At 35.4% G+C, this 23,975-nt stretch overlaps 1 protein-coding gene across 2 annotated transcripts in view; it reads right to left on the bottom strand.

Annotated features, from left to right (window-relative positions):
• Nucleotides 1-23,975, bottom strand: part of CDH18 (cadherin 18) — a 302,248-nt gene that overhangs the window by 13,473 nt on the left and 264,800 nt on the right. For both annotated transcript variants that reach the window (XM_088130719.1, XM_088130718.1), the window contains exons 9-10: nt 14,995-15,116; nt 11,187-11,304 (exon numbers count right to left, since the gene is read on the bottom strand). In XM_088130719.1, coding sequence (XP_087986845.1) covers nt 11,187-11,304; nt 14,995-15,116 — 240 coding nt within the window. The remainder of the gene's footprint in view (nt 1-11,186; nt 11,305-14,994; nt 15,117-23,975) is intronic.

A 23,975-nucleotide genomic window follows, 5' to 3' on the forward strand; every position in this document is an offset into this window, starting at 1 on the left:
CATCTCTTAAAAGGAAAAAAAAAAGCCTCTTCACCCCGTATCTCACTCCATTCTCTATAATCAAATATTTAAGGCAAAAGTCCATTAAGGGTTATCAGACGTAACAACATACAATGCAAATTACATTAATAAATCCACTTTGAATCCTTCCTTTTACACTTGTATCTCAATTTATTTAAACAAATCCCCCCTCTCATTTTCAAATAAAAATTTTAAAACATCACCATCCTATCTTAATAAAAAGGTACCTCACCAGAGATAACATCCCATCTTCATAAACAAAATCCTTAAAACATCATCATACAATCCTAATCAGTAAAAATCCATTAAATGTTACCAAAAATAACAACCCATTTGTATTCTTTTTCCTTCTCCCAACAATCATTAATTCCCTCAAAGTCCAAACTTCTGCTTTTTCAATACTCTCTTCATCTCTTTTCCCAGAGTCATTAGCATCCTTATCAAACCTCTTTTGTAATTCTAGTAAAGAAGAAAAAATTATCCACATCACTGTTCATATTTTCACTGTCCCTTCTCACAAAATCTTTGACAATTCCAACAAGTCCTTTGTGTAAATCCATTGTAGAGAAGTTATCTGCATCACTCTTCTGGTTTGATATTTGTACATTTTTTGTAATTATTAAATCGTCTAGTTTCATTTGTAAATCTATTATTTCCATCTGTTTCTTATAAGCTATCATTTTTAAATCGAAATTCAAATAAATTTTGATTTTATTCAGTGGAACTTTTATTGAATATCATATTCCAATTCGATAATAGTAGATAAATTTATAATTACATATTTAGCCCACTCATCAAAAATTTCCTTTAAAGTAGCCATTGATACATTTATTTCCTTCTGGTACCCTCTAGTGTCCAACCCTCAAGGTTGTCTTATTGTTTGTTTAGATACAAACAAAAACTTTTCTCATGAGAAAAGGATTCTTTTCATTAACTTCAAAGTCTTTCTTTAATTCAAATCACCTGAACCCTTAATCCGTTTAAAACTTTCTAAAATCAGCACTGTAATCACACTCTTGCTGTATATTCCATAAAAAAAAAAAAAAAATGGCAAAACTTTAAAATTGTAATTTTCTTTCTTAAAGGACTGAGGAGAACTCACCCAGCAAATACAACCAAACTTGCAGTTCCACAGGATTTCAATCTTAACAAGTGGTTAAAAAAAAAGGAAAGAAAAGTAAACTCCAAACTGATTTAAAAAGTGAGGTTTGGTTGAACCTTGAATGCATAGAAAGCTACATTCACAGCTCTGAGCTTGATAAAATCCCACAACTCCCAGCTGTTTGTAAGAGACTGCAAAAACACCAGTTTCTGCAGAATACTCACAAACAAACCAACAAACCAAAAACAAACAAACAAACAAAACAGCTGTTTGGAGTATATATGGGGAATCTCAAATAAGTCTCTCCTTTCTCTGGAGAGAATTTTGGTAGTCTGGATCCAGCATCCAGCTGCTTTTGCCTATAATGTCTCCCGCTGTTAGCAGGGTGTCAGTTCGCCATTCCTCACTGGAAGCTTCTCCTTTTGTTTTTCTCTTCCCTTAGAAACCATACTCTAAATGTCTACCTTTGCCTTGTTGTGTAACAAGAAATCAGAAACAATTCCTAATGCATACTTATTATATTATTATAATATAATTATATTATAATTATATATAATATTATGATATTATTAAATTGATTGCAGTTAACAGTTGGAGTAAAATAGGAGGGAAGAGTATAATTTGCAAGCAACTAATTTCTTAATAATGTTTTATTTATTTTTATTTATTTTTCCCTTTTTTTGTATATTAATAATTTCTTCTTTTTCTTCAAAAAAGATTAATAGTTATTTCATTTTATGATCCATACTGTATTGTCTGTTGCTCTTGATATTTGTATCCCACATAGAGTTGAATAGTGATTTTCAGTTTTTTAAATGATATAGTGAATTTGGTTATCTTTAATCACTTATTGGAATACTAGAAAATCTCTTGTTTATTCATCTTATTCTGTTCTGTCTTCTCCTTCTGCTTATATTTTTTCACCAAATGTTTCTCTCTCTCTCTCTCTCTCTCTCTCTCTCTGCTTTAGTAATCACTCCCTGTGCTTTATTCAAAAGGAATGATTATGTATCAATTTAAAATGTTTGTAGCAAGTTTAAAACAGCCATTTCAGTTTGAAATTGACTTTTTTTTTGGTAATTTTGTACACTATTTTGAGCTTAAAACTTTTCAAAGTATCTGAAAAAGCCTGGTTGGAATACAAAATATCTTTTTTCAAACTTGAAACAGTTTGGAATAAGGCATTCCAGCTATTCAAATTTGAAACATTTAGCACATCAGTAGTATACAGTATAATTTTCACACTCTGATTCTACCAACATTCTCTTCCTAACATTCTTTAGGAATGTATTGATCATTACATACTGCCAACATATTTGTAAAAATGCAATCTTGTGGGAACATATTCAAGCACCTGTTACTATAGATACCACAATCTCACAGCACAACAAAAGTCAAGTAATTTAATGTTCAGTTGTAAAGAAATATTCTTTTAGCTTTACAGTGTAAGAAAGGCATATTCACTAGACTTTGAACAACTATAACAAGAAACTGAGGTCGAGACCACCATGCTAGGTGCTATAGGTATTGACTTTTCTACGTTTTTGGCATAAATATGGATTATAAATGCCTAACATGGAATGTAAATGGAGCAAATGCCCCTCAAAAAAGAAGAAAATTATTTCACTATTTTAAAAAATTGAAACAAGATGTAGTCTGCAAGAAAAAAAGTTGTAAAAACATTTGATTTGCAAAAATTTGGGTGAAGAATTTGTTTCAGTGGGAGTTAAAAAGAGAAAAGTTGTTTTGTATATAAACCCCCAATTACAACCAGAAATGATATTGACTGATGATTATGGTAGATATGTGGGGGTGGAAGCTACTTTGCATGGGGCCAAAATTTTGATAATGGGAATTTATGCTCTGTGGAGTCTTTGGGGTTCTCTGAGCTTGATTCTTTTCTTGCAAACGTTTCATTACCTGGCTAGGTAACATCTACAGTGCTAAAATGGGATGAGGTTTATGCTCCAGAGGAATTTATGCTCCAGATGAAGACAGTCATTTTTTGCAAAGGACTTATGGATAAATTAATGGACTTACCATATGAAAATTGGTGTTTAATAGGGGACTGGAATGGAGTAATTTGTCCACAGAAGGACAGAACCTTTGAGAAAGATATTAAAACAACACAAGGGAAACTACCAAAAGTTATTTTTGACATGATGGACAATTTAGAGCTGGTAAATGCATGGAGACACAAAAATGGTGATGGAAAAGAATATACTTATTTTTCTGAAAGACACAGATCTTTTTCAAGAATCAATATGTTTTGGATATCTAAGAATTTGGCTACTAATGTTCACAAAGTGGAGAGATATTGCCAAAGACTTTTTCAGACCATAATCCAGTAACATTAGTACTTAAAAGAAAAAACACTTCCTTCAAATGGAGGTTAAACAAAACATTGTTGCAGAAAGAAACAGTAATGGAAGACTGTAAAAAGAAGTTAAAATAATTTTTTTTGACAATAATTTTAATAAAGGTACAGATATAAGAATGGCTTGGGACTCAAGTAAAGCTTTTATGTGGGGACATTTCATGCAGCATAATAGCAAACTTGAGAGAGAGAGAGAGAGAGAGAGAAGAGAAAACACAAGTGATTTTAGATCAGATAATGAAAGAAAAATTAAAGAAATTCCCAAAAAAGAAAATTATTTTACAAGTTAAACTTCTACAACAGCAGTTGTCTTTGTTAACAGTAAGAGAAATGGAGGTAAGAATGAATTATGCAAAACAAAAACAAAAAATTAAATTTGCAAATAAGCAAGGGAAACGGCATATAAATTGAGGAAAGAAAAAGAGGGGCAAAAATGATATTAAAACTACAAGATGGAAATACTATAATAACTGATAATTTAAAGATGCAAAAATATTTAATCAATATTACTCTAAATTATATAAAGGAGAAGAAATTTCCCTGGCAAAGGTTGAATATTTAAAGAAACAAAATTTACTGAAGATCACAGAAAAACAGAAACAATTAATGAATAGACCTATAACAATAAGAGAAGTTTGTGAAGCTATAATAAAGGTCAAAATAGGGAAAGCACCTGGACCAGATGGTTTACTAGCCTCTTATTATAAACATTTTGAAGATGAACTACTACAACTGTTGCAACACAGGATTATCTCTATTTTACAGACTTGGAAATACCAGACAGTTGGATAGAGGGCAGTATAGCATTAATATCCAAAGAAGGTCAAAATTTGATCTCACCAAAAAATTACTACCTGATATCATTACTGAATAATGATTATCGGTTATTGACAATGATTTTAGCTAAGAGAATGAAGATGGGTTTACAGGACTTTACCCATGAAGATCAGTGTGGGCTTTTACCCAAAAAAGAGCTGAGGGACAATATTAGAAATGTATTGGATATTTTGGAATACTTGGAACAACATAATGAAAAACAAGCAGCACTGATTTTTCTTGATGCAGAAAAGGCCTTTGACAATTTGAACTGGACTTTCTTGTTTAACATTTTGGAGGATATGGACTTTGGTGAGACTTTTCCCAAATGGGTAAAATTGATTTACACTTCACAAAAGGCATAGGTAATTGTGAATGGGGAATTAACGAAACCTTGTGAGATACAGAAAGGGACTAGACAAGGATGCTCCTTGTCACCATTGCTATTTATTTTAACTTGGGAAGTATTGAATGGACATATAAGATGAGATGAGAGAATTGCTGAAGATTAAAAGAGAAATTTATAAATTATGGGTGTTTGGCGATGACCGGGTGATAATCTTGGAAGATCCTCTGGAAGGAATAAATATATCAATGGAAAAACTAAAGGACACTGGGGCATTAGCTGGCTTTAAAATTAACAAACGAAAGACAATGATTTAACAAAGAATATGGACATTGAAAAACAAAAGGAATTGATAGAAAAATTCATTTTAAGATTGAGAAAAAAGTGAAATACTTGGGTATCACTATGACTAATATGAATTTTATGTTATACCAGAATAATTACGTTGAGACATGGAATGAAATCAAGAAGGACATGTTAAGATGGGAGAAATTACAAGTGTAATTGTTGGGAAGAATTTCTGTGATAAAAATGAATGTTTTGCCAAGAATGATGTTTTTGTTTCAAACAATACCTATTTTGACAACTGATGTACAATTTAAACAATGGCAGAAAGATATATCTAAGTTTGTATGACAAGGGGAAAAAAATCAATGGTTAAATATAACATACTTCAAGATGTAAAGGAATGAGGAGGATTGGGACTGCTTGATTTTAAATTGTACTTTGCAGCCTGCTGCTTAGTCTGGATAAAAGAGTGGGTTCTGCCGAGAAGTAAGAGGATCTTAGAATTAGAAGGGCATGATCTGAGGTTCGGATGGCATGGTTTTCTATGGTATGATAGTTAAGATTAATGTAGATTTTAAGAATCATTATATTAGAAGTGTCATATTGCGACTATGGAACAGATATAAACCCAGATTGTGCCCAAAAATGCCTTTATGGGTCTCAGGACAAGAAGCATTTTATAGGAAAGAAACAGTAGGTAAAGAAAAATGGTTTACTTATTGAGAGTTGTTGAAACAGGAACATGGAGAATATAAGATGAAATCAAGATAGCAATTGTCATACACACACACACACACACACACACACACACGGTATATTCACTTGAAATATGGTGGATCCATGAAGGAAGGAAAGATGGAACAAACAGAAGTGAAAGGTAGAATGAAAAACAGGAAATTGCTTGAATCTTTGTTCATGTAAGCTTAAACTCACACAAAGTTAACTATGATCAACTCATGGGTATATTCTTGACTCCCTAGCTGTCAGAGATTCAACAGTTGATATAGTAGCCAAGAAAAAGACTACATATATATTCTGTCTTTCAACATGAATCTCAACATACTGGAAATGAGGTCATCCAATTAATCTGAAGTTCAGTTTCTTAATTACAGAACTCTCATATACTAGAACATTGGCTCACAGACATGTATGCCTGAAATGAAATAAAGCATTAACAAATTTGGAAACATTAGGTATGATCCCAGATAATTCACAGTGCACCCAGGGCTATTGTATCTTTTTTTTTTTTTAAAATTGCCAAAGGGTGAATTCATCTTAGAATAATTTGAGTTCCTGTACCCAAAAAGCTATCAAAGGCAGGCAATGGGAATGCCAAAGAAAACAGATATAAGAGGAATGTTGAAAGTGAAATGAAAGTGAATGTTGAACTACTTTGGAGAGTATTCATTTATGTACTGTTTGTAACTCAAGAGCTCTTTTATCATATTATCTTAAATGTCAGCCATAAATATATATGGGAGAATCTGTTTTGTGTCTTTTCCTTTAAGTAACTTTTTCAGCTCTGTTGGCATTATTTCAACTAGTCTAAGTTGCTATAAAGATAATATCTATGTATATCGAAGTCTATTTCTATAATATTGCTTAAATGAGAAATGGCCATTCTTTCTTTGTCACAGAGGATGAGCTCCTTCCCAGCATTCTTTCAAGCAAATCAATATTTATTGTTTCTCTGCATGACATGGGTTAGAGATTCAAAGAGTTAGATGTGTAACGTGAAAACAATTTCTGTACTATCCCTTTTTGTCTCAAGCATTTATAGCATCAGACAAGATCAACCAGATCAAGAAACCAACTCCACAGGAAGACTATAAAAATATTTTACCAAGATTGGCAACAGTAACAAAATCATGCAAATCTCCTTGTGCTTTACCTTGGCTGCAGTATATTAATACATACTGTGACTTACAATATCAATATAAGAAGAATATAAAAACAAAAATTAGTTAATGCAATTATAAAGTGTCAATCTGATACTCCACCATTTGGGGGCAGTAGGATCTTACTTTTCCCCAAATGCCTTTCTGAACGGCCATCTTTTTATGGCTCTCTGTAAGCCACAGTATGTATTAATATATCGCAGCCAAGAAAACAAACAAATGGATCATTGAACAAATCAACCCAGAGTTCTCACTTGAGGCACAAATGACGAGGCTCAAATTATCCTACTTTGGTCGCATTATGCAAAGACCCAGCTCTCTGCAGAAGGTTCTAATGCTGGGAAAGGTGGAAGGAAGGAGAAGAGGGTGACCAGCAACAGTTACAGTGGTGATGGGAGCACCATTAGAAGACCTGAAAGACCAGCTTAGGGACAGATAATCATGGAGGAAATCTATCTATGTGGTCACTAAGAGTCGACACCATCTTGATGGAATATAATCAATCAGTCAATCAATATTATAAGCCACTCAGGGTGTCTGGAAATGGAGCAGTACACAAAATCTGGTACTAAATAATAATAAGAAAATAATGAATATCTATTCTTCCCCTCAGCACTCCTGTCCCTTAAGTTCACCCACTGGGCATAATTTCCTGATTCTCAAGGGTGTATTTTAAGATGATTTATTTATTTAAATATTTTTATTTGTATATTGACTTTCTCTGGGTTCAACATTCAAGGCAGCGTATAGCCCAAATCATAAAAAGTACATCTAAAATAATTTTAACTTTAAATGTGATTTTGAAGAGTCACATAAAATAAAATGAGAGGTAAAATTATAAGTAGCATCATTAAAATAAAGTGGACTAGTGACTGTCAGTGAGAAAGTCAGCTTTTGCTTGCTTATTTCACAGTAAAATGTCTTGCCCAAGATCTCCCAGTGTATTAAAATCTTAATAGCAATTTGAATCCATGTCTGTCCAACATTTCATTCATGATTATTTATTTTTCAAGCATTTTTATATTTTTACTTTTCTGAAAATGATGGCAGGTTTTCAGATATTTTGTCAATTTTAAATAGCCTTTGGTAGCACTGTAAAAACTGGGATAGGAGTGCTCAAGATTTGACCGAATCCTTAACAGAACTGGACTTAAATGCGTAAGACTGGCTAAATCCTACACTGAACTGGTCCACTTCAAAGGTAGCTTTTGATTCTTGGTTTTGCAATGAACTGCCTCCCAAAAAAGTATACCTGAATTTAAAATTCAATTTCAAAGCTTTGTAATCTAAAACTAAAAAAAAAAAAAAGTGGTAATTTCAGAGACTTAACTGAATGTGAACCACTTATAAAATATAGAACGTCTACTAGGGCTTATATATATGTTGCTACTGAAATAAAATTCAGAGACTGAATAAGTTGAAGACTGCATGACCAAATAGATGCAGAACTTAAAATGGCATTTGATATGCAACAATGGGAGTATCAATGGAAGACAAACATTAAATTCATGGTAAATAAAATACTAATAGAAAATAGGTACAAGATATTCTTCTGCTGATAGTACCCCAGTGATGATTGCAAGAATGGACAACACTTATTCACAACATTCTTGGAACTGTAAAAATCAAGTTGGAATTTTTTACTGTATCTGGTGGCAATGTCATAAGGTCAACTATTCTGGAGGATGATCTATTGTAGGATGAAACAGGTTTTCCATTTTCTACAAGTTTTTTAAGGATGGTGGTGGGAGATATTGATTACTAAATCGTATATACCTACAAAATACACTGAGCTGGCTTTATATATGATAATTACCACCAGAACACTTTCTGCTTTGTAGTAGAAATCATATTTAATTCCTTCATTAGAGGAATGGTAGCTTAACCTATGGAATGTTAGTTTCAACTTAACCTGAAAATTGTTTATGGACTATAATTCGGTATCTGGCTTGCTGTCACATCTGACATTAGGGTTCTCTTAAAATAAGGGTTTCAAACTCTTTAATTATTGTATTTTTCATTATACAGATCTCTCAGTGAAACTAAAATCTGATTTTCGTAATAGTTAAATATAATAGTTTTGAAAGTCCTAAAAATGTTAAACTGGCAGGAAAGCATCTTTGTATTTGTTTTAATCCAAGCTGATATATAAGGACAAAAGTCACATGTTTCTTGTAGTGGTATAGTTTCTACTTTCTTTTAATCTTACATTATTCTTCAAACTCTTCCATGCAAAGTTTGTATTTTGTCATTTCTCTGTATTTTTTTCCTTCTTTCCTTTCCCCCCCTTTTCTAAATAAATAAATAAACAGAGAGAAGATGGCCTGAAGTTAGAGGTAGTGTTGGGTTCATGTCAACAGGGTAAAAGGGAGGGAAGAGGAACATGTTTTGTTTCAGACTTTCCTCATTTCTCCTCCCGCTGGGACCAGGTCTAAAACTGAGTTCCATTTTTCTACATGTTAAAAAATATTTGGGAGCTACATATCCCAATCTTCTGGAATGCACTATGAAATGCCTCCCAGTCTGCTCTACTGGTATTGGAAATTGATGCCAGAACGTCATGGGCTTTGAGGTTTCCACAGGGGCTGGAAGCAGGCATCCAAGATCCAATTGCCCCCTTTGAGACTGGACATTTCTCTCTACTCTAGGAGGTGGAAATCCAATCTATTTCAACCTGTGGGGATGCCTGTTCAAGGGCAACAAGATTGCATTACTCTGTGAAGAAGGACAAAGGGTCCAGCATTAAATAGCAAGAGCAACAGCAGTGGACTCCTAATAAAGTGAAAGAACCTAATCCCCTGAATTATTTCCACTTCTCTCTATCTGTATGCTTCTCAACTGTTCCCTCCAGTACATTCCTCTGAAGGGGAAACCCTTTACATTTCCTGTTTCACAGGTCAGCTTTTCACCAGGTCGGAGACATTTTTAAGGCTAACTGGCTCTGACTCTCACCCCAAAGAGTCTAAAACTATGGCAAAAACATGGATTCAAAGAAACGAAGCAAGCACACACACAATATTGCAGCAAAATACAAGCACAGCCCTTGTGTTCACTCTGCCTTTAATTGCCAATATCAACTGTTATAAGCCACTCACCATGAATGAAGTGAGATTCTTGTTTCAAAAAGTTAAAGTCTTATTGTTGCACTTGGTTCTTAATGTCCATGGAGTTTTCTTGGCAACAATTTGGAAATGGGTTGCCATTAACTTCTCCAGGTTGGTGCTGGTTTCTTTGATTGTTTTGATTTCTCAGTCTAGCCTAAGTCCTGACATTTCTTGGTTGTCTCCCTTCCAACTACTAACAAGATCCAACCTTGCTTAACTTTTCCAGAAGGAGCCAAGGTATACTACCTCCCAGCTGGACTAAAAACTTACAGCTGGTGATGGCTTCTATGCAATTTTCTTAGCAGTATTACCCTGCCTGCTTCTGGGATTTTTTCTTTACTTCCCAATCTTAAATGGTTTCCCCATTCAAGTCTTTACAAAGGCTGTTCTTGCTTAGCTTCTAAGTTCAGCCAAGGTTGTTAGGTGCTACTTGATCTATTGAGCAGTACAAGGTCATGTTGTTTTCCTAGAAGCATGGAAATCTCACATACATTTATCCAACCAGAAAAGTTCAGTAACTGAACGGATAAGGAATGTAATACATAAAAATATACAAATTTAAGTGCCAAATATGACGTAAGCCATCTATACAATCCTTACATTGCCTTCAATGTTTCTAAAGCTTGGTGGGGAAGCATCTAGTTCCTATTACAATATTCTATTAAAGTGCAACCATCAATAAATAGCCATTTGATTTCTTGGATTAGTTTAAAGCAAGGAATTATTATGTCTATTTTACTGAATGGATTTTTCAGCTGAAAATGAACTCCTGTAATATTTTACAATTTTATGTTCTTTTACTACAGGTACAATGTGACAAGAGGCAATAATTTCCTTTTTCTTCCTAATTCTGACCTTTCAGAAAGAGAATAAAAGCACTAATATCTGCTGCGATGATAGACTTCTTTAAGTAAGAAGCTAAAGTGAAGCTACATAGTTCCAGCAAATCACTCTAAAATCTTTTAAACTGTATGCAGCATAAATGAGAAACATCATAATATATAGTTAGAGTAGAAAATACTGCAAGGTTATTTTTTCCCCATATGATCACTGGATATACATGGCTGCCAATCAAAAAATATGGCTATGGCATCCTTTGTTATAAAACACCACTGTCCTAATAGATTACGGTTTTCACACATTGAAAAAAGCGATTATGGGAAAGGAAATAATTCTGTTCAATGAGACACTGCAAACACAGAGCCCTGTCTAGCCAGTTATGTCTTTGATTTACCTTCATTGTCCTTTAATGTAAAGTTGGGATTCAAAGAAAAATTGTCATCCAGAGCAAAATGGAAGCTTTGCCCATCTGTAATGTCATCCCTGTCAGTAGCACTGATCGTCTGAATAATCTGGAAAGAAAATTGGATAGCGGGTGTGATTAATTTTGAATTGGATTTTAATATTGGCAGAACTCAATAAGTTCTTGTAAGCTCAGCTTGTTGATATAGTATTCAACTGAGCTGGTGACATTTATAGCATTTTATACTCGTCTGGTGTCATTTATTAATCTATTAGATTTATTTGGAGGGGACAGCATTTAAGCAATATCATGAAATGAACTAAACACAACCTCAGCACTCAGATTTATTGATCCAAACACTTTCTCAACAGTTCAGTTTCATATTTGCATTAATAACTGAGTAGAAAAACATTTTCATATATGACTTTATTTAAGCCACTTGCTTACATGGGCATGGTGCAGGTCAATAGAATCATAAACTTGGAAGGGATTGTAGAATCAGAGCTGGAAGGGAGTTACTTGCTCAGTGAAGGCTGTTAAAGCATTTTGGGCAGAAGGTTATCCAGTCTCTGTTTGAAAACCTCCAGTGAAGGGTAATCTACCACTTCATGAGGCAACCTGATGGCCTCTTGACTGACAGCTCTTAAGGATTTGAAACTGCTCCCCATAAGTTGCATACATCTTATTAATAGTTCTCTGACTTTGTTTGAGGCTGCAGTGCTATTTCTATCTTCTATTAAAATGTAGAATCATCATAATCATCATCCTGCCATTTTTTTAAATAAAATGTGTTCCATGAAATTAAGACACAGTGTATGAATAATTTGTGCCTTCAAGTCAGTTTTGAATCCCGGTGACTGCCCCCAACAGTTTTCTTGGTAGCATTTTTCAGAAGTAACTTTCCAGTTCCTTCTTCCTAGGGCTGAGAGAGAGTGACTGGCCCAAGGTCACCCAGCTGGCTTTGCACCTAAGGTAGGACCAGAACTCAGAGTCTCTTAGTTTCTAGCTTGATGCCTTTACCATGGCATCAAAATAGCTCTTGTTAGGGGTATGCAAAAAACACCAATATGATTTGTCAAATGAAAGAATTTGGAAAGAAGCCAAAAGAATCTTGATGGAATCATAGAAAGTTCTCAGAGTAGTTTTGCAATTTCCAGTAGAGTGGGGTTATACAATGAAGCCAATGCAATACACTCTGAACAGCTGAAGATTCACATTCCAGAGAAGAGGGATAAATGAGGTCTTTTCACCAACAGTGTCAATCTCTGGATGGTATTGCTAATTCAGTGCAACAGCAGTTGACAAGATTTCCACCCACCTATATATGCATTGTCAGGCAAAATGATTAAATCCGAAAAACAGTATCACTGGGGATTATGTTATTTACCCAATTATAACTCAGGACTGAAGTGAAGAATGAGCAAAAACCCGACAGCTACTGCATGCAGTTCATTTTATCCCATACAAAGTGAAGACAAATGGTGGGTAAGACATTGTTCTAGCTGTGGGAAAGAAAACACTGGATGTGTATGTCTGTTTGTGCTTGTGTTTGGTGGGGTGGTGGTGCAGGAACCTCTGCCTATGCTCCTGCACCTACAGATTGCTGTAATGTAAATATCTGTGCATTTAAGTAAATGCACTGTCATTTACTATGAATGTTGTTAAAACTTGCAGACTCTCACAAGGAGACTCACATTTGTTCCCTCTTTTGTACTTTTCTCTGCATCTCAGATCCTGCATTGATCTGGGACAAGAGTGGGCAATCTGTGACTTTATGACCACATAGCACTTTAAACCATTTATGTCCTTTCCTTGTGGCTTGCTGCTTGAGAGACAAGAGGGTATGAGAGAGAGAGAAAGAGAGAGAGAGGGAGGGAGGGCCAGCATGTGAGAAAAATAATGGGGCTGTCCAGTCATGTTTATCTGTAGCTCCACCCATGAGTTGCTTTGTCACCAACCAGCAGATTCTTCTTCAACAAATTAACAAATACAGACCCAGGGTGGGGGTGAGGATTGACTATTTAAGTCTAGGACTAGATTTATTAAAGGATAAGGAAAACTCCCAACAGAAAGATTTGCAGGTGAAGTGTGGAGATTGGCAATGAAGAGATGAAAGGAACAAAATAAGAGTAATAGATTCCAGAAGAGCTGGTTCACTTCTTCCAATCTTTTTGGAAGATTTTTGGGTGTGTGTGGAAACTTAGCTTCATTTGAAAATCGTGTTATACTTCAATCATCCAGCAGTACTCTAAACACTGCCACCTTCTTATTTATCTGGCTGATGATAGCCACAGCTACTTTGCAGCTAGGGAGAGGGAAATCTTAATACCAAGAAGACTCTCTCTCTTTTTTTTCCTCCACATCTGGAATGTTAGATCAGAAGGATTATGGATACAGCATGTTGTGGTTTTTATAGAGCTAGGGGTAGGGAAAATAGTATCATTGGGTCTTTTGTGCTTCTGAAATTGTTCCAGGCAGTGTGAAGGATGAAGAAGAAAGTAGAATTTGGAAGACAGGCCTCTAAGCTATCAGGACAGTTAAGTAAGTGAGGAGATTGTTGGGGCCATTAAAGGAACATAAATTTCACTTCTAGTTCACATTATAATCTGAATAATTCCTGAACCATGTCATCTGCTCTATAACTGTTATAAATCAAGTTCAGTTCCAACTCAAGGAATTATAAAAACTGAGGAATGAGAAGGGCTTCTGATAAGTTTACTGAGATATCATCCATGAAATACTTAAAACCATAACATGCTAGAAAATTGATCAGAAAGTTATGTTAATCATCTACCACATTACAGTGCAATGCCATGGATTTTATGTAGTCCTCTATCACGTTTTAAGACTGAATTATGCCTTGCTGCACCCATGCACCTCAAAGTGACACTATAGTAACAATATGCAAGATCTGTGTTTCTGTACATGTAAAACAGTCTTTCCCAATCTAATGCCCTTTTGATTACCACAAAAAATGCCTTATTGTATCAGATCTTGCTCTCAAGTGCCATATCCATCTGAAGGAGGAATGGGGCTTTCTGTGATGTCTCAGTCCCAATCCACTTCATGCTAAATATACAGAGGAGCGGTATAGTTAACCCCTTTGAAGACCTTTTAGACGCTGAAGTTTTAATGCTGCAAGATGTTAAATTTCTGGGTTGATTTTGCTGCTGATTTCATGGAAATTCTTTTATGCTGGCATTGTTATTCTACTGATAGCCTACTCTTATTATATATGGCTTTTGATTAATTTTGCAGAGTAAGACTGTGTAAATGACATCTCCTGGAATAGTGATACTTACAACACTTGTTGAAGGCAATCTGAGTGTAGGGTTGAGTGGGAATTAGAAACTAGAAGTGGACAGAAAGGTTTCTCAGCTGCCAAGTCTGGTAAATAGGAATAGGCTGCTAGTGCAGTGGTCAGTAAGAAAAGGTGAAAGTTCCTCTCTGATTCAGATTAGAATGTAGAAAACTCTTGGGCTATTTGCAGAACAGTTCTCAGGCATAAAATTAGAAACTTAGGAAATCAAACAATGAGTTAATACAGAGCAAACTTCCTTTAGATTACCTTCTAGCCCACTACTTTGTTCAGTGTTATAGCATTATTAAGATTTTAGTATGAAATACTTAACTTGCCAGAATATAAAAAAGCAAATGCATCAGAGAATCAAGATATCCTTCTGTCTCAGGTTTCGAATAACTGATTAGCAGTTCAAGAAATAATTTATATTGCTACCTCTGTCTCTTTTTAACTGATCTCTTTTCAAACTTGACCTTAAGTGTGTAATTAGCAACTGACCTGGCTGGGCTTTGCGTTCTCACAGACAATGACATCATAGTCCCTGGCAAGCTCTGGAGGATTGTCATTAACATCAAGAATTTTAACTCCAACAGGGACATGGCTCAGGAGTCCAGGGCTCTCTGTAAAAAAAGAAAACCCACACATTTTAAATATACATGCATGTGCCAATAAAGTGATTTAGCAATTTCAGAATGCACTCAGACTGTCAAAGCTTGTCTTTCCCCAGCACTCTCCTGCTTCTGAAAGAAGCTGGGAAAGTAATTCAAAACAACAGCTTGTTAGAAGTCTGCATGTTACAGAAGAAATCCAGCGCAACAGCAATCTTATGAAGGTGCAGTTTGCTAAGTTTTCAAAAATGGAACCTATGTCAGTATATAATATAATATTTATTACTGACTTAGGTTCCATTTCTGAAACCTTAGCAAACATAGGTTTGTAAACTGTAGGATGTGACTTGCTATAGAGAAAAAGAGACTTTTTCAGAGCCTATCACATACTCTTATGTTGTCAAGTAAGCAATAATCAGCCAGTTTCACTTAAGGTTACCATTTAATTTATAATAAGTAATGAGGAGTTCTTATCTGTTAAAGCAATGAAAAAGTCAATTAAAATATTAACAAGTTAATGATTTTTTCAAATGATTCTGCTTTTTACTGTTGCTGCTGTATCAGGAACATTATTTTAAATTCAGTAGTAACACATAATATACATTAAACTACAGTGATATTGATTTTATTTTAAAAAAGACAGAATATAAAGTTGAAATAAGTAGGCAAATGAATCACAAATAAATAGGGAAGAACATAAGAGGGTTATTCCCCCACTCTAGAAGAGACAAAAGCTCCTTCTACTCCTATCTCTAAATGACAGTATTCCCCCACCCCAATCTTTTGGTTGCTCCCTATCATACTACCACTGACACTGAAGGTTTTGTATAACCAACAGCCATTAAGTTTCATTGCTACCTTACTAGCCACCACTGAATATTGTCGCAGTAAATTCCATACATTTCATTACTGTAGTTGTTTTAATTGCCTGCCCTGCAAAAAGATAGGCAGAGCATAAGTAAATGGAGATCCGATTCATCCTTCAGCAGATACATAACTTGTTTAATTTTTGAAATAAATGGCAGAATTGATACATGGTTTTGTATGGTTCTGACATTAGCACCAGTATGTCCCAAGATAAAACAGTGATAAAGTCTCATTGGCTGGTATTTGAATTGTTCTCTGTTCTGTTGTGATTGAATTTCATGAGGTTTTAAATGCCTAATGTTTGTAAGTCACCTTGTATTACAATCTTACACCTGTTTCCTTAGGAGTAAATCCCACTGAACTGAATTGGAAGTATTTATGAGTAAACATGTCTATCAATAGATGTAAGAATTCAATCTCCTTTGCCCACACAAAGCTACCTTTTATATATATATATATATATATATATACACACACACACACACACACACACACGCACATACATACACACACACACACACACATTTATCCCATTTTTGTGATCAGAACACTTGTAGACTCACTCAATTTTCAAATCCTATTTTCCCTTTCTGAGTACCGACTAAGTACCAGTTCTTTGCTGACCTGCCTATTGAGATAGTCATGTACTGTAGGTAATGTGCTTTGGGGGTATGCTCAGCAGAATTGAAATTGTAAATATATTATTGGTTCAGACCAGATCTTTTATGCAACTGCAGACGTATAAAAAGAGGTAAATGTGCCTGCTTTTTTATTTATTGTGTTTTTTGTTTATAGTACTGAGGTATACAATATAGTAATTTGAAATATCTAAAATTGATTAAAAATGGGCACAGTGCCAACATGCAATCTCCCTTGTCCATGAAAAGCTACCTTTTATATTTATTTCTTTATTTACCCCATTTATCCTAAATTTGAGATTGGAACACTTGTAGATTTACTCAACTTTCAAATCCTATTTTCTCTTTCTGAGACACAAAGCACAAAAATATTGCACCAGGGAACAATTTCAGTGGTTTTTCTCTTTCCTGTAGCCCATATATATACTGTATTTGAACAGAACTGAAAGCATGTCATAAAGGAGGGAATGATCACAAAACATTTAAAATAAGTTGTTATGAACTGATTTAGCTTCAGCTAAAAACAACAATATTGTGTAGAATGACACTGTTCAGAATTACTGGTGTATCAGAATATTGATGTTTTCAAAGAGGCCCTACTCTTACACCCCTACATTGTAAAATAAACCTCAATGGAAATATGGTTCTATGATTATAGTGACCATAACAGGAAAGTGGGCTCCTTTTTCTTCACTGAAAGGCTTAACTGAAAAACATTCACATTTCATTCTTTGTATACAAAGAATAAATACATAGGTTCCAGAGTAGTTGCCTCAACTACTACAACTTTAATTTGGCGGGCAGCTGTAGGCTTCTAGTTCTGGGCTGAAACAATTCAGATGACCGCTCAATAGGAGCAAAGAGATATCAGAACAATCTGACTCTAATGGTTTTCCAGATTCGTAAAAGTGAGCTCTTACAGCTTTAGTCTAGAGCAGTGTTTCTCAACCTCAACAACATTAAGATGTGTGGACTACACTTCCCAGAATTCCCCATGCTGGCTGGGAAATTCTGGCAATTAAAGTACACACACCTCCATGTAGTTGAGGTTGAGAAACACGGCTGTAGAGGAATTCCTGGGGTAAGGGGGGGAACCATGAGGCAAGAGGCTGAGGCTCTGCTTTTTCTCATGCTACCTTCCCATTTTTCAAATTAAAATAATTGCACAGACATGAGCAAAAGAGTAGCACTAAAGAAGGGATACCTAATCTTTGTTGCCAATCACTCCCTAACATGCCCCCCCTTCCCATTCCCCCCCCCCCCTTGGAGCCTGGGTACATTTCAAAACCAAACAGGGTTGCAGCCATCATCATCTGTGGATTTTAGAGATATTCCTGGAAATAAATATGGCACAGGGTATTAAGCACTTCATTCTGTGGCATGCTAGCTTTACGTTTTAAAAAAATGTTAAAATAAAGTTTAAATTTAAATTTAAAATAGCAGGAAGACCATGTGCTGATACCCTTCAGCATGCAGAAATCAATGTGCATTCTACACTCTAGATTTTACTATTCTCTGATTTTCACTGGCTGGATCCTGCTTACTTTGCTCCCTTTGAGAATTATGAGCAACCAACTAATGAGGAAAAAAAAAATGCTAAGCAGGATCAAGTTGTATCATCACCTTATGAATGAGGAATGCTTGAATGCTCTTTGGCTCCCAGTGATCAATTATAAATGCAGAATGAAGCAAGAGAGAAACAGCAGCAGTATGGAAAGAAGCTGCCCTTTAAATAATTCACCAAACAAAAACAAATCTCCAATAAATTAGCCATCAGGACGAACAAAATAGTTTCATTAGCACAGTTGTTGCATAGGCAATCATCCAGTACTCTCTGCCAAATACAAGGTAGGTTAGGGGATTAACATGCTGTAACAATTATGCGTGCAAATGAATGTTACATTATGCATTGGAGTTGCAATCCTATAATAAAGTTTGAACAACGAAAGGCTGAACTCATTTGCTTTAATTATCTGGTATCAGACATTAAAATCGCCTGATAATTTACTACTTTACTACTTACAACGGGTAATACTAGAAGACTAGAAGCCAAACAGAATCGGTCAGTTTGCCCCCTGGTTTTAAGTTTTTCCCTTTTAAACATTAATAAATGTCACGGAAAAGGGACACCCTGCTTTTTTACCTACTTCTGACTGACAACAAAACATCTTTCTTCTTCTGAAAGTATGTTGGCAGTTTGGAAGCTGGTATAATTACAGAGCTTCCTACACTTTCTGATGATGTCTCCTTGGCTACCATTTTAGGTTCAGAACAGACATGATTTGATTTCTCTATTTCAGCACTCTCTTGGACTCCCATCCTACATTTTGGTGTATTCTTGGATCAAGAGAGGAATTTAAGGGGTGGGGGCATGATATACCTAAATTGTGGCCAATCAGCAGTGGAGTTTGAGTTTTATTAAAGCCTTTGTTACTGCCTCTCTAAACACTATTCTGTGTTGCCAGGGTAACCTAAAAGACTAAAATGAATAGGAAAGGACCCAGAAAAATATCTCAGGAGAGCCTAAACTTACAGCTCAGTTATCTAAACAACTGAAGAGCATTACTGAGAACTTGCCAGACCTTTGGCATAAGGTGTAATATCCTGCTGATATCCTGCTTTATCAAATCAGTGGCCTCGCATTCGATCAATTCATCAAGAACTGTTTTTCATGTTTATTGTACAACCCAGTGGCTACTCAAAGGTTGGTGTTCAAGCATTTTATGTTGGACACATTACAGATTTGAAGGAACTTTAACATGTATGGTTTGGGCTTGCTCTCTGGATGTCCCATTTTAGTTTAGGAGGATACAGTTTATCTTCCCTTGACACAACTCCCAGGGAGGTAGTGGACTCTCTTTCCTTGCATATGTTCAAGCACAGTCTATGCAGCCATCAGTCTGAGATGCTTTTACCTGGATTCTGTGCTTGGCAAGGGATTGGTCAATCGGATGAATGGCACTTTCTAAATCTATCATTCTATAGTTTCCAATCACACATCTTCTGGATGCTTGCCCGGAGACATCCAAAACCCCAATTAGAAATTCTGAAGATTTCCAACACAGTGCACCTGTTTATTATGGGCCATCAAGTGAGGATAAACTCCCCTGTCTTCTGTGAACAATAAAAATGGGAATTTTCTGGGTGATTATGTCAGGAGGAGGGGTTAAACTTGGCTTGGGTAGTCCAAAATTTCACAGATTTGGATGACATTCCAAAAAAAAGATGATCCAGAGATTGCTTATTTCTAGCACTCTGTTTTTATTTTGTCAGCTATGGCTTTTATGGACAGGTATGTAATATATATTGTATCACATATGCAATGTGATCTGTGTAGAGCTGGAAAAGTTCTTGAAGATAGTTCCAAGTTGTGTTGTTTGCCTGGCTCCCTGTCAGACTAGGAGTTTTTAAGGAGTTCTTAAACTAACAAATAAATAAGCAAACAAGCAAGCACATAGCCTGCTTACAAAATGAAGAGCACACTTCTAGTGCTATCTTTATTATCAGTAATGCCCCACACATCCCAGTGTGCCAGACTTATAAAATTTATGGATGGTCTGAAGCCATGGAAGAAACAAATAAATATATTTTTTAAAAAAAATGAAGTTATGGGGAAAATTGAAATACATCCAATATTCATTTTTAGACCATCCTTTACTCTAACTTCACTTTTCTTTTTAAAGAAACTCTGCCTCCTTTTGTACCTGTGTTGCAGTGTCATAGAGCTGTAGGCAGAGCTTACATCGTGACACACTTTTCACAATTTGCCATCATTGTGGCCAGCTCCAGATGTTTCTTGTACTGCTTCTCAGGGCAGAAATGCATTTCAACCTTGCATTTGAGAGCTGTACTCTATTGCTGGTCTTGGAACTGTAGTGTTCTGATACTCTAGATGAAAGATTATTCTGATTACAAGTCAATAGCAAAAAGAAAATATTTCAGGGGAATAAGGCTAGCCCTATATAAGCACTTTGCTATATCACATTCATTACTCTAACAGTACGGGGGACTTGTTTTTCCTCTTTCTGATTTTTTCAACTGTTTGGGGAAAAAATCAAAGGTCCGTAGGAAACACAGATAGGGGGATATGTTTTTGCCTGATTTTTTTGCATTTTTCTCCCAGCTTTCAAACCTCTGAGGTGTGCTCACTTGCCCTGATGATGATGATGATAAAGCGAAAGGCAGACAACCTGAGCAATAGCTGAGCTAGAGGAGAGGTGGAAGCACACCAGCACTTAGCCTTCTAGCAAATTGGATTTTTCGTATGAAATTTTGGAAAAATTGAAACAAAACAAAACAAAGTCAGCCATTCTCATCCTCTTCCCTACACAGCCACAACTGAGAACATCGAACATCCTAATAAAATTATATAGTTTTAGTATACGGTTGTGAGTATACACAGCAACTTTCCTTATGGTTATTTTTCTTACATTTTGGCATTTCAGGGAGTCAGATCTTAATAAAGCCTATGGTAATCTGTCATTTTCCTTCTTAAAGAATCTATTATCCTCCAATCTTTTCCTCTGAACCTCATCAGTACATTTTCTGCTCTCCTGTCGAGCAACTTCTTCGGAAAGAAAACAAACATCTAAATAAATGATCTGGATAGTCACACAAACAATCCATTTCAAATTGCCTTCTAAAGCATACATCCATTGCTAGAGAACCATTTGTGTAATTTTCTTCCATACTGAAATTTCAAACTTTATTTCTTCCCTTGAAAGCTGTCATATAGTAATTGTGTGCATTTTACAAAATATATTTTCTAGCTATTTAAAGCTATTTTTGCGTGACACTGTAATATCAGGACATGTAGAAATAAATAGCTAGAACGTATATTATTGCAAATAGAGGAAACTTTTATTCTTGAGGACAGACTCCTTATTCATATTTCTTTGATAAAAAGTAACTCATTTTAGGGACAAGGTAGCAATTCCCTCCCTATATACATAGAGAATCTTGTAACAAAATGATACCAGTGACTTTGATTTATCATCTCTGCAAAATAAATAAACTAAAATAAAATTTAAAAAATTGCCTTGACAGTGCTTTCTTTACCTTTGAAAACACTGTGATAGAATCTCCATAGTATAAAGTAGTCTTCCTCATGAGATCTGGTACCTTCTGGGGATGCACTGGATTATAATTCCCATCATCCCAAGCCATATCAGGAGAAATATTTCGGATTGCTTAACCATGTTTTAGAGATCAGGAGAATTCTCTTTTCTTCTCCACACATATTTCCTGCCCTTCTGTACTTTCTTTTATTTATCGTATTATCCAAATATATACAATAACATTAATCACTCGGACAATGCAGCACTCTGGATTTGATTTTGGGAAGGTGCTTTGAAGTATGCAGGGATATGAACATAGCACCCATCTGCAGCTTCTTAAAGCAGCTTTATCTTTTCCCAGGATCTAATCCTGAATAGACATGCCCTGGAACCAGGTTTCTCAACCCATTTGAAATTCTAATTTCAAAAGCTGGTAATGAGTACAGCTAGTGTGCATTATGATTAAGCAGAGGTGGAAGGGTATAGCCCATTTCATAGGGTCTGCTGATATGAGCTTCTATTTGACTCATTCTCTTCCTGAATTACATCAAAGGGAGAAATATGCCAGTATGACTGCCAGTATTTTTTCCTAGCTGATACACAGTATAGGCAACTAAAAGTGGGGGAACAGTTAAGGAAACATGCTACAACTTCCAACATAAAAACTCCTTCAAATTGAGCTTGACTCCTGATATCTCTGTGGACACATCCATATCAGGATTTTTGGCCACAATACAAAAGTGATAAACATTTTTCCATGATTTTTAACTTCATAGTCTAGCTACAGCCCTAAAAATTTCTAGTGGCCTCCTATCTAAGTTTATATATATACTTACCTTTAGAAGATCAGCCAGCAGAGTTAGCTCTCTAAACAGCTCCTTAAGCTTCTCTGAGTGATGTCAGCCACTCTCTTCTGCCATCATAGTAGAGCTAGCTTGGGAGGGTCCACTCCACTGTTTATACTATGAAATCAACTTCTATTTGGTTTTCTTTTCCCTTGTCTCTACTCTACCTGGCCATTAAAAAACCAATTACATAACTATAAGAGCTAGTGTCTTACTACATCTCCCTTTCTTTCCTTGGTAATCGCAACCTCATGACTGAAACCCTATCCTTTTTGTATGTCCGTCAACATGACATGAACATACAAAGGGATGTTTCAACCACACTGCCTGGTGTGCGTCTTATTTATATTAGATGACGAAACTGAAGATATTCTTTGTTTGTTTCCAGTTTTGAATATTGTTAGACAATTGTAGACATTTTATCTGCCACTGATGGATACAGTCTCCATAAAAGAGCAGTTAGTCTTTGCATCTGTGAATTATTATTTTTTTTGAGTTAAAATTAAATAATTACTTATTTGGATGGAAGGGACATAGGATTAAGAGTCTTCATTAACATTATTAGTAGCATTTTCGTTAAAATGAAACACTTCATCACTTAAATAAACTAAAATAGGCTTTATTAAAAATGAACTGAAATAAATATTGAAATAAGACAAAGATGGTTTCTTGACCTCAATCTGTTCATCAAATATTGTCAGGACTTGGATGCAATGCTGATTTATGATTTAGTTTTATGTTTCTAAGGACTTGTGTTTACATGTATGCTCAACATTCCCTGAAAAGAGGCGGTAGGTATCCTATACCATTTGCCAGGAACTTTAGCCTAGTGTCTTAATTGCTGTAGTGGTGCATGCTTTGAAAATGATTTCTAAGAAGTGATGTGGACTTTGTACAACCCATCACCTCTATGCTATTAATTACAACATGCATGTCTATTTTCCAGCTTCTCCTTTTGCTTAAAAAAAGACATTCATGCTTTAAATAGCAAAGGGGTGCTGTGCTTATATTCGGACAGAAGTAACTCTTCCAAATCATTATCAATTATGCACAGCCCTATTAATTACTGTTGAGGGAAACAAGTCAGGATCAGAAAGCACAATTTGAAGTTATTTGCTTCCATAAACAAGGGCAGGCAATCTCATGGCCTTCTGAACTGTAACTCTGACAAGTTGGCCAGAACAGATGGAAGGTGCAGTTCAAAACATTGAGAAGGCACCAGATTGTGTGTGCTGACCTCAAGCAATATCTAAGATTAACAACAATTTGTCTGGGATCACACATGAGAACCTACAGCAAATTGAAAATGGAAGTAGAATGTTTTTATATCTTCCTAGAGCAGGAGTTTTCACATTCTTTCAGACTGCAGAACCTGTAAGTGTATATGTATCTCTCTCTCTCTCTCTGTATAAGTATGTATGTGTATGTATATGTACACACACACACACACCTCTGATCAAGAAG

Source organism: Python bivittatus, unplaced genomic scaffold, assembly GCF_059951505.1.
Source record: "Python bivittatus isolate LINGU-HERP-01145 unplaced genomic scaffold, Pbiv_v1 ctg000840_np1212, whole genome shotgun sequence".
Lineage (NCBI taxonomy): Eukaryota > Metazoa > Chordata > Lepidosauria > Squamata > Pythonidae > Python > Python bivittatus.